Source organism: Pleurodeles waltl, chromosome 3_1 (genome assembly GCF_031143425.1).
Source record: "Pleurodeles waltl isolate 20211129_DDA chromosome 3_1, aPleWal1.hap1.20221129, whole genome shotgun sequence".
In the NCBI taxonomy this organism is placed as follows: Eukaryota; Metazoa; Chordata; class Amphibia; order Caudata; family Salamandridae; genus Pleurodeles; species Pleurodeles waltl.
In genome coordinates this window covers 978,217,123-978,232,868 of record NC_090440.1, presented here as the reverse complement: position 1 = coordinate 978,232,868, position 15,746 = coordinate 978,217,123, and the positions used below count along the sequence as shown (strand labels likewise).

General features: G+C 44.3%; 1 protein-coding gene across 8 annotated transcripts in view; it reads right to left on the bottom strand.

Moving 5' to 3' along the window:
* Positions 1-15,746, bottom strand: part of WDTC1 (WD and tetratricopeptide repeats 1) — a 499,786-nt gene that overhangs the window by 188,379 nt on the left and 295,661 nt on the right. For all 8 annotated transcript variants that reach the window (XM_069224084.1, XM_069224088.1, XM_069224081.1 and 5 more), the window contains one exon: positions 6,884-6,980. In XM_069224084.1, the coding sequence (XP_069080185.1) occupies positions 6,884-6,980 (97 nt within the window). The remainder of the gene's footprint in view (positions 1-6,883; positions 6,981-15,746) is intronic.

The window sequence follows — 15,746 nt, the reverse complement described above, 5'->3', positions numbered from 1 at the left end:
ATCCAGGAGTGTGGTGACCCAAGGTTGGTGTTCCCAAGTAGGAGCCACAAAGATCATGAACAGAGATATTTGCCTGATCTTCCAAACCAGAAATGGAATAAGAGGGAGAGGTGGAAAAGCGTGGGCAAATATCCCTGACCAATTCATCCATAGGGCGTTGCCCTTGGACAGATAGTGTGGGTACATGGAGGTGGAGTTTGGGCATTTTGCGTTTTCTGCTGTGGCAAAAAAGTCTATGTGAGGAGTTCTCTACTTTGCAAAGTATGACTGAAGGAGCTGTGGGTGGAGTTCCCACTTGAGGACTTTTTAGGGCTAGAAATACTGCCCCATGTTTTAGGTAATTGATGTGTAGGGACTGGAGATAGGTATCCCAGAAGCCCTGTACTGTCAGGTCTTGAAGGTGAGCACACTTACCTGTGAGTGATGTGTTTGTGGTCAATGTGACTTGGGGCATAGGGTCTAGAAAAGGCCTCCTCTTCAAGAGGTTGTTGGTGTGCCTCCATTCCAGGGAACATTGAGTCTGGCGGTCTACCAACAGTAGATCTTCCAGGTGACCCTGTGTCTGAGCATGTGCAGTCTGGCATGTGGAACGACTGCAATATGACAGGCCATCATCCTCAACAGGCTCATAACAGTCCTGACTGTGTAAGTATGGTTATCCTGAACTTGAGGGAGTAGGGTTTGAAAATTCTGGACAAGAGCCAGGTTGGGATATGCAAAACCTAGCTCCACATTCAACACAGCCCCCAAGAAAGGTTGCACCTGAAAGGGGTGTAGGTGGGATTTGGGAATGTTGAGAGTGAAACCTAGGTTGTGAAGAAGGCCCACTGTCAACTTAGTGTGTTGTTGGCACTTGCATAAAGTGCTGGCTTTGATGAGCCGGTCGTCCAGTTAGGGAAACACAAGAATGTTTCGCCTTCCCAGGTGTGCAGCGACTGCTACTAAGCAGTTTGTGAAAACCCTGGGAGTGGTAGTGACTCCAAATGGAAGGACCTGGAATTGGTAATGTTTGTCTGCAATAACAAATCTCAAGTATTTGCGATGTGCAGGTTGAATTGGAATGTGAAAGTAGACGTCTTTTTGATCTACAGCGGTCATAAAGTCACCTTGTTGTAGAAGCAGAGTAGCATCCTGAAGGGTGACCACGTGGAAGTGTTCTGACAGGATATATTTGTTTAGAGGCCTTTGGTCGAGTACTGGCCTGAGAGAGCTGTCCTTTTTGGGAATGAGGAAGTATAGGGAGTATACTTCTTTCTCTTGATGTAGTAGCAGAACATGCTCTATGGCCCCCTTGAGAAGAAAGGACAGGACCTCTCAACTGAGAAGGATTAACTGTTCTTGAGCTTGAGATAGCCTTAAAGTGCAGGAAGGTATATTGAGAGGAGTGGTGGTAAGCTCCAGACAATAACCATCTTGGATAACGGCGAGGACCCACTGGTCCGGTGTAATGGTGTCCCAAAATGAACAGAATTGATGGAGTCTCCCCCCGACAGGTGCTGGGTGTTTCATTATTTGGGGGGGGGGAGTGGAAGGGAAGGTGGAGGTAGTCACTGCTTGGCATGTCACAGTGCTCTTTCCTCTCCCTTTGTTATTGGTACGTGTAACAGCATGTGTAAAATCCTCTTGTATAGGTGGATTGAGACTGTCTTGGGTGGAAGGTAGGCGCCTCAGCAGTGGAGGATTGGCATGAGCCTCTGAACCAATGGTGACGAAAAGCGCCTCTTTGTGTAGGGGCAGTGTCGGTGTCTCTTGATATTTTTTAATGTGGAATCCAACTGGGGCCCAAATAGTTGCTCCTTATCAATGGGTATATTGAGGACTGCCTGCTGGACCTCAGGTTTAACACCGGACCAATGCAGCCAAGCATGCCTCCTGAGAGTAACACTGGTGTTAATGCCACAAGCTGCCGTGTCTGTGGCATCCAGGGCATACTTGATAGGATTATTAGAAATGATCTGCCCCTCTGTGACTATCAGTTGTCCCATTTTATGATGTCCATGAGATAAGAATTGGAGGAGCTTCTCCATTTCCCCTCAATGATCCTGTCGAAAAGGACTAGAAGGGCTTGGGAGCTGGCTATACGCCAGCGCTTTGCGGCCTGTGTTGCCACTCTCTCGTCCGCAGCACCTATTTTCATACTCTCCTTCTCAGGGGGTTGGGGGGAGAGTCCCCTGAGTGTTTGCCTGCTTACGAGTTGCTGTTGCCACAATAGAGTCAGATGGAACCTGTGACCTGATGTAGAGCGGGTGAGAGGGTGCTGCCTTGTACTTTTTATCCACTCTTGGTATGATTACCCTAGAGTGAACAGGCTCCTTAACATGTCCTCTGCATGGGGTAGCATGCCAGGGAGCATGGAGAAATATTCTATTTCACTGTGAGGGAAAGTTAGTGTGTCAAACAGGAATTCCTGCTAGATGGGGTGTGTAATCCCCATAAGGGTGAAGTGGGGGAATGGGGAGGGGAGGGGGCAGAGGTGAAGATGGAAGAAAAGGAAGAGGTGGCAGAGGAGGAGGAGCAGGTGGTGCAGAAGGTCCACATATAGGCTTGGTAGCTTTGTCCTTGGTCCTCCGTTTAGCAAGGACAGGAACGTCCAAAGTTCCCTGGAAACACAGTTTTCTCTTGAGGAGTGCAGCAAAGAAAAGTGTGGCAATAATCTGGCCTGTGCCCACATGTATTTGGAACAGACACCAACGAGCATCCATAGTTTTAAAAATTGGCTCGACCAGAGACTGGGTGGCGGGAGACTAGTCTGAGCCTAGAGTTTGAGGATTTCACCTCCAAAGATCTTGGCGCTGCAGATTTTGCTGGATGTGGTTTGGTCAGTAACAAAGTGGAGGGCGAAGGCTGTCAGCTCAGTCCTGAGGTTTGGATTGAAAGTGAAACGACCTATCGGTCCAAGGAAATGGAGGTCGATGCAGAGGACGCAGCCTTGGCTTTAGAGGATGGTGTTGGTGCCAAGCCGAAGGGCGGCAGATCCAAAGCAGTCTGTCACTACCAAACATGGCCTGATGGCAGTGGCAGACCAGCGACCTCAAGGAGGGGTTGAACAGTCTTTTTTTAAAGTCTTATGATGGGCAAGCGGGACCACAGTAATCACAAGACGGGCAGAAGTGATTTTGAGACTTTCGATGTCAGACCGGACGTCCGAGGTATCCTGAATAGAGGGGGCCTACTCCTCTTGTTCAGGTTCTTCCTGAGCATGCTTCTCTCCGGAGATGTCTGGGGTGTTGTATGGTGTCTTCTGGGTCATCTCCAGCTGGTGAGCTCTTCGGTCCCAAAGAGTGTTCTTGGAGCAGAAGGACTTACAGGAGTCACAGTTGGCCTCACGGTGATCCAGGGAGAGGTATAGATTGCACATAAGATGCTGGTCAGTGTGCGAACATTTGGTGAGGCACCGAGGGCAGAAGTGGAATGGCGTCTGTTCCATCAGTGGAAGATAGGCCAAAAGTGGGCGCTAGAGCCCCAACCCGACGAAACGAGGAAAGTGCTAAGATAGGAAAGCACGATCTGGTGCGATACCATCAAAATAAAGTAAGGTGGAGGAAACCGATCTGAAACAAGTGGATAGGTGGGCCAAAGACACACATATCTGAACTAGACAATGGAGAGAAAATCTAACAAAGAAGTCAATACCCATGCACAGTATCACCAAGAGGAGGAGTCACTCGATCTCATGACTCAAAACATTTCTTCGATATAAAACAATGTGCACCACTCCAGACCCAACACTAGATGACAGGAGTATGCAGAGTATTACAAACCAAAAAACCAATGGCAAGCAACAGGCTGAATGCATTCCCAAGTCAGCTTTCTGAATGTCCCCAAGATGTCTTTAGCATCTTGCGACTTAAAAAAATCTAGTGAAGAGGCCAAAGGTCTGTGTGATAAATGAATGGTCACGGCTTTAGAGAAGTATATGCAGACATTTACAGCATTGGATTAAGCCCTGCCCAGAATCCGTAGAGAGTTTGGAAGTAATAATTTATATAGCAGGGCTGGTAAGAGAGGGCAACTTTTCGGCATGGTTACTATAAGTCCCAGTATACAGAATATGAAAGTAGAGGAGTCTGTAGAATAAACCCGGGATCATTTGGTTTCTTTCCCTTGCGAGAAACAGGAATCCGGGCTAGGTCGGCTAGATCGAGAGGTCAAAAACACAGTTCAGGACAAGGTAAGTATGAGGATTTTTTCAGGTTTTATCCAGGAAGGAATGGGAGGAAGACTGACGTTTTCTGGAACAATGGAAAAGTATTACAAATGACCCATGGGTACTGGCAACAGTAGTTGGCTAGGTAAAAGAGCTCAGTACAGAACCAAAAGAAACTAAAGAACCAAAGAAGTTGTGTTTCCAACAAGACTTGAAGGAGATTGTTTCAGAAGTCACACAGATGTTTGCAAAAGATGTCATAGTAAAAATGGGTTTGTGGGTGGAGAAAAAAAACAATGCAAATGAAACATTCATGAGAATATACAGTTTTCTAGAGCAGTGAAGGTAACAATAGTACTGTTCTCGGCATAGGTAGTCTTTTCTATAGATAAATGGGTGGCATCATGTAGGTTTTTCCACAATGCATTTTAACCTCTAAACGTCCAGCATTTCCCCCCACACAGGGCCAGCTGCAATTTCTTTGTTTACTGAACAAAGCTATAATACACATTTCAGCGCAGAGCAACAACATTAATTTTTAAAAAGTCAGTGCTAATGCAATGTATTAGCACACCATGACGGACATGTTTTTGGCTCAAAAAGAGCTCACTAAAGAGCACATGAAGTGAAAAGTAAAGAGGCTGATAATGTCTGTAAAATCAGCAATGAATGTAATCTTTAAGGAAACACAGGCACCAATTGAAAGTTTTTTAGATGGTTGATTATAGTCAAATATGTTGCACGGTTAGGTAATTTATTAAAACATCCTTAGACAGCAGTAATGCTACCTACTAAGAGTTTCTTTGGATCCTGGCATTTTTTAACAAATTAAGTACAGACTGTGAGATCATTCACTGAATTTATACATGTTACAGTATTTCTACCGCCACTGGAGTTCACAATCAAATTATCGAACAAGAAAAAATTAACAGCTTTTAACATTCCCTTTGCTTTTTAAAACAGAAAACTTAAGAAAGACAGCATAGCTTTGCTTGAAGAACAGAAAACAGCAGTGTTTTTTTAAGGCTCCTGGCTGAGCCTGTAATCCAAAGGCCACTGCTTTACCAGCTACTTCTCAGTTCATATTTATGATCCCCTGAGAAATCGCTATAAGCTTGCCTATGCTCATTACGGTTTATAGTTAAATAGTACTTGTACAGTTGAGTCTGCTTTTGATAGGGGCTTCTAGACAAATATGGGTTTCTTACAGCATAATTCTAAAGTCTGTCTCCACCTGTCAAATGGCACTGTAAAAAGCTAGGATGTCATTTGTATTTGGTACCAAAAAAGAGAATATTGGTGGCAAAAAACGGGAAAAGCATTTATCTTGGAGCAAACGCCTAATTGAACCCCACATCTTTGGCCACAAAACCACCTCCCTAGCCAAAAGTCTAATAAATGGGAGGTACTAAATCTTGTAGTCTGCAGAAAACCCTGACAAAGAGGCAAATTAACTAACGTAAGTGCTACAAATCTATTCTACTGTACCCCAACTTCCTTTGCTGTGATATTTAAGTTCACAAATGTCAAGAAGTGATATATCATGGAATACAAGGCACAATAAGTTGTGGACCCCTGAGAGGAAAAGGTAAAGATCACCATTCATTGAGGGATCAAAAGAAAACAATTCTTGATAATGCTTTACAGACATTAAAGGGGACACAAATCACATCACGCTCTACAAGGTCACAATCTAGCTAACTCTGGGTAATGACACCTTAACAGTAATGAAGTTCTTAACTGAGAAGGCACCAAATATATGACCTGAAATCTCAAGATGTCTCTAAGTTTGTAAGTAATGTCTTAATCTCTCCAATTTAGAGCCCATTATAAGACATTTAATATCAGTTTCAAGAAGGTTGCAACTGGTAATGGGCATATTCACTGTTCAAGCAATACCAAAGGCAGCGACATACTGTCAGATAAAGTCCTACTGACCTTAGTAAAAGTCAGCTTTCTTCGAGGAGATTCTACACTGAACTGTGATGGCTTTAGCAGTATAAGGTACCCATGCATGAGAAAAGCTTTGGCTATTCATATCAACGAATACACTTGGTGGGACACAAACGCTGTATCAACTCAAAAGCAACCAGTTCTATACATAATCCTCTGCAGCAACTAATATAGTATTTGGTATCATGCAAAAATGTAAATATGACCTTCCTACAGAATAATAGCAGGCACAGAAACTACAACAGAAGAGAAGGCTGTGTTAAATCAAATAATTTGTGAATTGGTAGATATTTAGTTCATAAAGGTGTCCAGGTCTTGCATCAACACAGACGTATAATACTGGTCATAAATAACAGTTAAGCTTCCCTGATAAAGAATTATTTTTCTGGGGGAAGAGAGGAAATTAGGGGCATGGACCATTCTCTATATTGAGACCCTCTCTCGATGTTGAGTATCAAGAAAACCTGTGTAAAAACCCTTTGCGGAATCTCACCTGTCATCAGAGGCATGAAGATGTGCTCTCATTCACAAACACCCTGAAATCGGGTATGGAGGATAAGGGACAGAAGTAAAGGATTGGGCAGATTTTTATGAAAGAGTAAATGAGCAGCCAGGGAGCTTGTATGGATAGGCAGTGAGCAGGAGTAAGAGGTGCTGGGTGTCAGTAGGGTGGAGCAGAAGAAGCAAAACAGTAACCTCTTTACTAAAGGGGTAGAATTAACGGGCTGCAACAAAGACTGTAGATAGGTGGCGCACAGAATGAAGAGATGACAGCTGCCATACCTAATATGAGCTCGCCCCTCAGCCAATCTGAATCCATTGCTATGGAGATGGATTCCATTGGATATGCCGTTAGTTGATGTTCTTCCATTCTGTACTTCTAGGGATTGAAAGAAAAGAAAAAGGGTCAAATGTTCAGCATACACTGTGTCTAGTCACTAGTACAGCATATACTTCTGCCCATTACTTGGCACAATGTACACTCCCAACTATCTCCTGCCACAGTACATAAAACCACAGATGACCTGAGCAACATAGGAAGCTTCTAAGCATCTCACAAAAGAAACAGTTGCCAGGCATTGCAAATAGTGCATCCCAGAGTGCTTCTTTCCTCCTGACACAATATACACAATGCCTACAACATTTGGCACCCAGCATACTTAAAAACACACACAAAGAAAATAGTCTAAACCACTGACATTCATGATGGGGCATTCCTAAACACAGATTTCACATAATATACCACTCTAGACCCATCACATGTATATAGTTACTGACCCTGCTCTTCCTCGGAACTGTCAATCGAAACTGCTTGGCGAGGCCACCTTCATGTGTAGTGAATCCTATCTTGTTTTACTGGGAAACAGGAGTTGGCTTAGCCATCTGGCTTGCGGACCTGTGCCCCCGTCACCTAGTGACTTTTACCCTACTTAGCTTGCTCTGTTTTAGCACAATTATTTTATTATATGTAGCTGCACTGTTTCTAGTTAGGCCAATGTTTTAGATTCACGTTATCAGAGCCACCGCGCTAAGGCGTCAATATCAAGCGACAAAGATAAACAAACTGTAGGTATTCACATTAGGTACTTTCCCCACTTCACGCCTTCGATGGAATTGTTTACATAAATTGCCACCCCAAGCATGTCTTGTTATTTATTGTTTGGGAACAGACCTAAGTCAAGGGCCCGAGCAGATCTGTATAAATGCACCTCACTTAGACAGATAGTCATAGGGATTCCGACCAGATGCCAACACGGCTATCGATGCTGCACGTCACCTTGAAGCTGACCCAGTCTTCATGCCCCTACGGAGTCTGAGCTAGAGACCTCATTCCAAGGTAACGAGGGCTGGGGGGCTCTTCTCATGGACATGGCATTGGCCTTTGGTTTAACACACCTAGCCCTCTTTAGGTTAGAGATTAGGTTCATCATGCTAGGTTATTAGGACATATTTCATATCTCATGTCATTTTATGTCACTGCAAGATGGTGGGGGTCTTTGTCTTAACTCTTGTCTTTACCACTCTGTTTCTTGCATTGTTCATTATCCTAATCATTGCAGCCCATGCAACTTATCGTAGACTGCAGTTTTGTTAAATAAAACCTATTGAAACCTTACTGCATCTTCTTCATTGCCTGTGTTTGATTGAGACAAGTTGTTCATGTGAGAAAGGAGTAATCTCCATTAACCATGACACCCCCGAGATGTACTATCATCTTTAAACCAGTAGTCTTGCCTACAGCAAGATTCAAACTACAACACATGAGAGAACATGAACAACCCCAAACCTGCACACTTAGCCACAACTTTTTTTTTTTTTTAACATCTTTTTATTCTTTTTCCAGATCAAAATAACAACAAGTCCCATAGTTTGGTACTGGAGAGAGGCATATCGTGATAGCATATATCAGTTCAGCATAGTGGTCCGCCGGAAGCCGGACTGCAGGGATAGATACACATTATATATTTTGAGCCCTCATTCTGTAATATATACTAATCATGACAACCCCATCCCTCAGGTACTTAGGGGTACCCGTGATCGCAATTGGTGCTCCAACCATCTCAAATCTTTACCAATTTCTACAGGCACTACCTGCTCAGGTACACCACTTTCCCCACCTGTTTGCACCAATCCATGTTTTTTCCCCAATCACAAATCCTGAAGAGGGAGGGGGGTGAATTAGAGGAGACCCATTTTTGTTCCATGTTGCATTTTGTCACTAATATACCACAACTTCAGGTCCTTGGGCCAGTTACAATCCCCATGAACATTCAGGAGGAGCCATTTGGAATTCATCGGATCCTTCAATGCCATGACCCTGGACATCACATTGGTCACTCCCTCTCAGTAAGGGGGTCTGGATGATCGGGCATCACACAGAGTGTGGATAAAGGTGCACTCCTGTCCGCAACCTCTCAAGCAGTGGTGGGCTCCTCCCCTCCCCCTCTTGCAAATCAGTGTTTTAGAATAGTAGGACTTATACAGGATACAGAGCTGAACTAGTCAAAACCCCACTCGTATTGCTAGCACTTGAGGGCTCTACAGGGCCTCTGTCCCACTTCTCATACAGCTCTCCCAGGTCAGCCACACACTTGTCCCTTAATTTGCCTTGTGTGTCTGGGACATTATTTTTTTCTTGAATGTAAGCAAGATGGCCTTATCAGGCATAGGGTTGAGAAGAAGCCTATCCTACAGTGGCAATGATGCCACCAATTAATACTCTCCAGACCAGAAATGTGTACTTTCAGGGCATGTATCACCTGTAGGTAGTGATACCGCTCTGTGTCCGTCAGGCTATAGTCACTCTGGAGGCTCTAAGATGTCAAGGGTGCAGACCCTCTCCACACATATCCCAGGCTGTCAATGTCCAAGAGCCCCCACTTGAAGAAGGCCTGCAGCCCACCAACCACCCCAAGCAGGTCACTGTCCCATAAGGGTCTATTCCATTAGTTTCCCAGTCCATCCCAGGAATTTCGTGGCTTCTGTCCACACTGTCACAACGTTTCAAGTGTGGACTGGTAGCGTCTCCCTCCGTCTTCTCCAATACAGCAGTGCAGGGTAGTATCTGGGGCCCAATACCTCCCTGTCCACCCGTACCGCTGGCTCCTGGCTGTCGACGAAGAACCAGTCATTCTTTACTATTAGCTGTGAGGCCCAGTAGTATTTAGGAATACCTGGAATGGCAAGGCGCTCATCGTATACCCACCCTCTGCAGCATGTGGAGAGCTATCCAGACTTCAACACCATCTCACAGAAGCAATCAGACTCAGTGATCTATTTTATGAAACAAGGCCCAGGGTGCCGGGTAGGGGTATTTTGGAGTACGTACAGAAACGTGCACAGTGCCATCATCTTAAAAAGAGTAGCCTTTTCCATTAAGGACAGTGGCAGGGATTGGAAGGGATCTCTAGTGACTACCACCACAGCAACATCAGTCGAAAAGCTTGCACAGGTTCTTAAGTAGTAATTCCTCTGCACCCTGAGTAACATAGTTGTCCAGGTATGTGAAATCCTCTGGTGCAAAAATAATACCACCCCTCGAGGGCAGGACAGGCACCCCTCCGCAAGTGGGAAGATAAAGGATCTATCCCAATAGATGCAGTAGCAAGAGTGATTGCCAAAAATACAGAAGATCAGTAACACTCTGTACAAGGACAGTGTGGGCTGTGAGAGGAAGAGCAGTACATTATCCGCATATAGTGATAGGTACTCCCAATCTCTGCTTCTCCTCACCACCCATATTAAGGACTCCTGTCAGACCGAGGTGGCCACTGGCTCCAATGTGAGAGCAAAAATCACTGGAGACAGTGAGCAGCCCTCTCTCGTACCCTTGCGCAAACTGAAGGGCCACAACAGGGTGTTGTTGATCCTCATCCTTGCAACAGGTCCCATGTTAATACCGGCACCCTGATATACTTCCACAAAAAAAATTGTTGTCCAGAGAGAGTCATTTTTGATTTGTGTTTTTGGATCATTAGAGAAGTAATTTAGGTTGGGTAGACATTGCTGATCCGGGACAAATTTTTCTGGACGGCATTTTTAAAAATGGCAGATGTGTTGCAGTGATGATGTAATATTTCAGGAACCAAGAGACATATATACTTCATTTTGGTGTCAAAACACAGGTTTTGGGGTTCAAGTAGTCTTATAGAGATTGAAAATACTCCTCATACCAACCCTTCTGCCATTTTCCAAAATGGCAGCTATAACAGAGGGGGAGGAGAGATATATAGAAATTAAAAAAATAATAATGTTTTTTAATCCTTTTATGTATACACCAAACAATCTTTATGATCTGAATACGAAAAACATAATGTTTATCAGTCCTGTATTAAGACATTTTCATAGTTCACTTTATTTGTTTCAGTAATCAGTGGGACATTTGTAGAATGCTGAACATTTGAGAATAGCATATTGACAGGGACATCTTTTTATAGCAAAGGCTTTGCAAGTACATGAACGTGTAAGTTCTGTGGGTAGAGGCTTTAAATGTGTTGGAGGTTTTAGCATCCTGTCAATATCTTCCCAACCAATTTCACACAGCTAGTTATCTACATATGTATGATTGAAAACATTTACACAGCTGAACAAGTAGAACAATATTTAAATGTGTCCACGCACAGAACATGATGTCAGTTGAAGGTACCTTGATTGATCTCTTGAACTCACTATAGCAAAGATTGTCAAATGTGTGACAGAACGTGTTTTCCACACACAAGGTATTTGTCTACATCTTTAAAGTCACATTCTTCTTCTGTCTCAGCAAATCCTTTTAGAAACTTCCCAGGTTCAGCAGTTAAAGCTCCAAGCTTTGTTCCAATTTTGCTCACAGTGTCATCCCCCCATAAGAGCATGCGCCTTGATAAGAACACTGGGCATCTTTGGGTCAACTTTCTTGTACAGAATATGAAGCAGGATTAAGTGTATTTTCTCACCTGTTCCATAACGTATCCATAATTCTGACAATCCAGGACTTATGCACAATGCAAAAAATCTAAGTAGCACTATAATAACATCTTTGTCATTTGACAGTACAATGACTCGATTGGAACCATTTCCAACAGCCCACTCAACATGTGCCACAACACAAAGGTCAGCTTCCTCTCTCTGCAGGCACCAACGCCTAATTGACAATTATTCCACTTGCAATAATTGGAAATTCAGTGTTCAGAAATGTTTTGGCGAGTTAACATCATCAAGTTCACCTTGTTCTATGTTGATGACCAGAATTTATGAAGTTGCGCAGTTAATGTGTCAAATTTTTGATGCAAAGTCAATTGTTCCACCTGTAGGCATTTGTCTGATTCTCTCTCTGATTCTTTGACAAATAGTTCAAGATATCTGACAAAGACAATGTGCAGTTCTTGCAAAGGGGACACTGACTTTGATAACTGTAGAAGAGTCTGAACAACCTCTCTGAAGTTTTGCATGGATGAAATCTTGACCATTCGCAATTGTGACACAGTCAACAACAGCAGTCTTCAATGAGGACACCTTTTCAAAGTGAAATTATTCAGGTGAAAGTTTTTTCCGCGCTCTTGTACGAGTTTGTGCTTCACTGGTTTGGTTGCAGCATCTCCATCAAATATTGTTGGAAGAAGATCATAGGACACAATGTCCTTGATAAATTCACCCCTTTATTCTGCTACATCTCTCTATGTGCTTGTGAAAGTTGTTTTTATTGTAACCTGTTTAGTAGTGGCTGGCTGAATGAAATTCTTACTATGACAATTAAAGCGTGGAGGTTTACCTATAGTGAGTACGTAAAACAGATTTTTCTCTTTCAATACACATCTCTCCTGCTTCAGTTCTGTGTATATTTTCGATCCATGTTCTAGGACATTTTGTAGACATGCCTTTAGAGTGTTATCAACATATTGTTTGGTCACAAAGTTGTGTATTTCAAAGGGGTTTCCTTGTTCCTGCATGAAATGAAGAAGGCGATCAACATGTTTATTCCCCTCTCTTTCCCACAAGTTTGTGGTGAGGAACAGTTTCACGATGGTCCATTCATTCTGAATTTGTCATCTCTCTGAAAACATTGGAAATAGAAAGGACTTCATAGAAAAATAACTGCCATTGAACAACATATTCACTTTGAGGTGTCAGATCAAAAATTCTCTTGGAACTTTTCCGTGATCGCTGGATCGTCTGTTCCAGTTTCATATCTGGAGCCACAGCATTGAACCTTCCCTCTCTCTCTTTCATCACAAAATGTCTTTATATGAGATATGCAAAATCAAATTTGTCATTTTTGTTTTGGAAAACATTCCAACATATTGTTTCTATAGCCTTAGATATGAGCATACCTCTCAACAAATCAACATAATAAGTTCCGCTCAATACTGACTGGACAGTTTTGCTTACAAAGATTTTAGCCTCAATAAGTGCATCGTCTATGCACATCCACCGAGATAACTTCCTGCACACTGGAATACAACTTCGCATGTGGAAAATGCCCATCATTAGACAGAGATCATCAAATTCTACTGGATTGCTCATAAAAATGTCAGCTAAAATACGGAAAACACCTTCATAACAGAAAATTGGCAGGATAGGCTGGTCTTCAAGCTGAGCTTGCACACTTTGGAAATTTTTATAGCTGTGTATACTGTTGCATAGTTTGTGACTGGAGATTGTATTACTGGTAAAAACCCAACCTTCTTCAGTGGACAGTATTCTGGGAGATCTACACATGAATTCCAGGCCACGGAGGAACAGGCTTTTCTTCATCCTTCAGTCTGCATTGAACAAGCGATACGATAAATTCAGTTAAATCAGCTTTGTGGACTGCAGCATCAGGTAAAATAAGATCCATGTCCTCAGCCACTTTCAAACTTTCTGGTAGACGGGGACGTGTTGATGGCTTGTAGTAATTTTGCACATGTTGGCAAGGCAGTTGGGTTATAAGTTTGCAGCTTTGTTTTTTTATGCTTACAGCGGACACAACTTGTTTTCCAGTAGCTACTTCATTGGTACAGACTACAAAAAGCACCATGGCAGTATCATGCATGCTGAATGTTCCAGAAAAAGAAGAGCTGTCTTGAAAATCAAAATTATCAAGAGCAGCAATTGTAAATCCTTTTTTTTTATTTATTTTTTATAAAGATATTTTATTGATTTTGCAGGAGGAAAAAGGTTAAAGAAACATACATTTATTAACAAGGTGCCAACATGGCGCCTAACAGTAGTCGGTCTCAGATCCCGGTTCCCAGGCACCGCAATGCAAATAAGAGTCACACATCATCTAAGTGGTTGCTGCGTCCTCCCACTTCCCCCATACCCTATCATATTTATTTGGACATCCTCTGGCCTCGTATACCAGTTTTTCCCGGTGTGCACACCAATCCAACCCCCGTCTCCATTTAGTAAGTGCTGGGGTGCATCTGGCTTTCCAGTCCGCCATTATATCCCTCTTAGCTACCAGGCATGCCATCCCAAGGAATGCTCGATCTGATCTTCTCAGCCCAGTGTCTCCCATGACTCCCAATAAGAGGGGTAATGGTTCCCTTTCTATGTTTTCCTGTAGGACTCCTGAGATCTCTTGTACGATCGCTCCCCAGTAGGCCGTTATAGTTGGGCATGTCCATACCATGTGAAAAAAATCGGCTGCGGGGTTCATGCATCGCGGGCATTCCACTGAGGATTGGAGGCCTGCCCGGTGTAGTTTGGTTGGTGTGAGGTAGGCTGTGTGGAGGTAAAAGGTCTGTATTAACCGGAAGCGGGTGGCCATTGTCAGGGTACGGGGGGCCATCAGTGCTTCACTCCAGTCCATCTCATCCATGGGGCCCACCCATCCCTCCCATCTCTGGTGGGGCCCCTCTAGGGGGCAGGTAGTATTGGCGATCAAAGCACGGTATATCTGGGAAACACCTCCCCTACCCAGATTTCCCATCAGTACCTTCGCCTCCATGGGGCTATGTTCGGGTATGTTGTACCCAGCCTGTACATGTACAAGCAGGGCGTGGCAGAGCTGGAGATATTTATGAAATTGTGTCTTGTTTAAGGAGAAGAGTTTTTGGAGGTCTTCGAATGATCGCATATGTGACCCCTCCCATACATCACCCAGAGTAGAGATGCCTATATTATCCCACTTTTGAAAGCCCTCCAGGTTCGCCACCTCCCTTAGCTGTCTCCCATGCCACAGCGGGGTCTGCTGGGTAAGGCGTTCCCTCCCCCCCCCCCCCACCTCGACAGTCTCTGGGCTGCTCGCCAACCCAGTAAAGTCACTTTGGTCACGTCTGGGATGTCCTGTGAGACAGGATATCGAAGATCCGCAGGTAGCCCAGCGACCGGAGTTCCAGCCGATACGCCGGGTCTGACCACCCACCCCCCACCCAATCATTGATCACAAGCAAGTGCATCGCGTGGAGATAATAATGGGTGTTGGACATGCCCAGTCCCCCGTCATAAATGTCTCTTTGACAGGTTTTAAGCGCGAGCCGCGGACGGGTGTCGTTCCACATAAATTGACGCGCCAGTGAATCCATCTCACCAAACCATTTCTTGGGGATGGGGTGTGGGAAGTTTTGCAATAAATATAGGAGTCTGGGGAGGATCATCATTTTGTAGAGAGCTATTCTGTCAAGCAGGTTTAAGGGGAGAGCCCTCCAGCGCTGTAGGTCAGTTTTAATTCTCCTAGTTAGTGGTGTGATGTTGAGCTCCCATGTCAGCTCGGGTAGTAGTGAGATGTATATTCTCAGATATTTAAAGCTGTTCCTTCGCACTGGGATGTTTTGCTGCCAGTCTATACAGTCCCGGGAACGGTGTAAAGGGACCAGTAAGGATTTATTAGGATTTAGGATCAGTCCTGAGGCTTCCGCGAAGAGGCTCAGAATTTGTAGGATACGGGGACCGCTTCTGGCCGGGTTGGAAACGTACAGTAGAACATCGTCCGCGTATAGCGCTACTCGGTCCTCTGGGCAGTTGGGCAAGGGCCAACCCTCGATCAGGGGGTCATTTCACAGCAATATCGCCAAGGGCTCTATTATTAATACAAAGAGCAGCGGGGATAGTGGGCATCCCTGTCGGGTGCCGCGGCCAATGGGGAACGGGTCGGAGACCACTCCGTTCACTTGTACCCGGGCCGTCGGGTTAGAATAGAGGAGCTTCACCAGTCTTTGGAATTTAGGCCAGAGTCCATTTC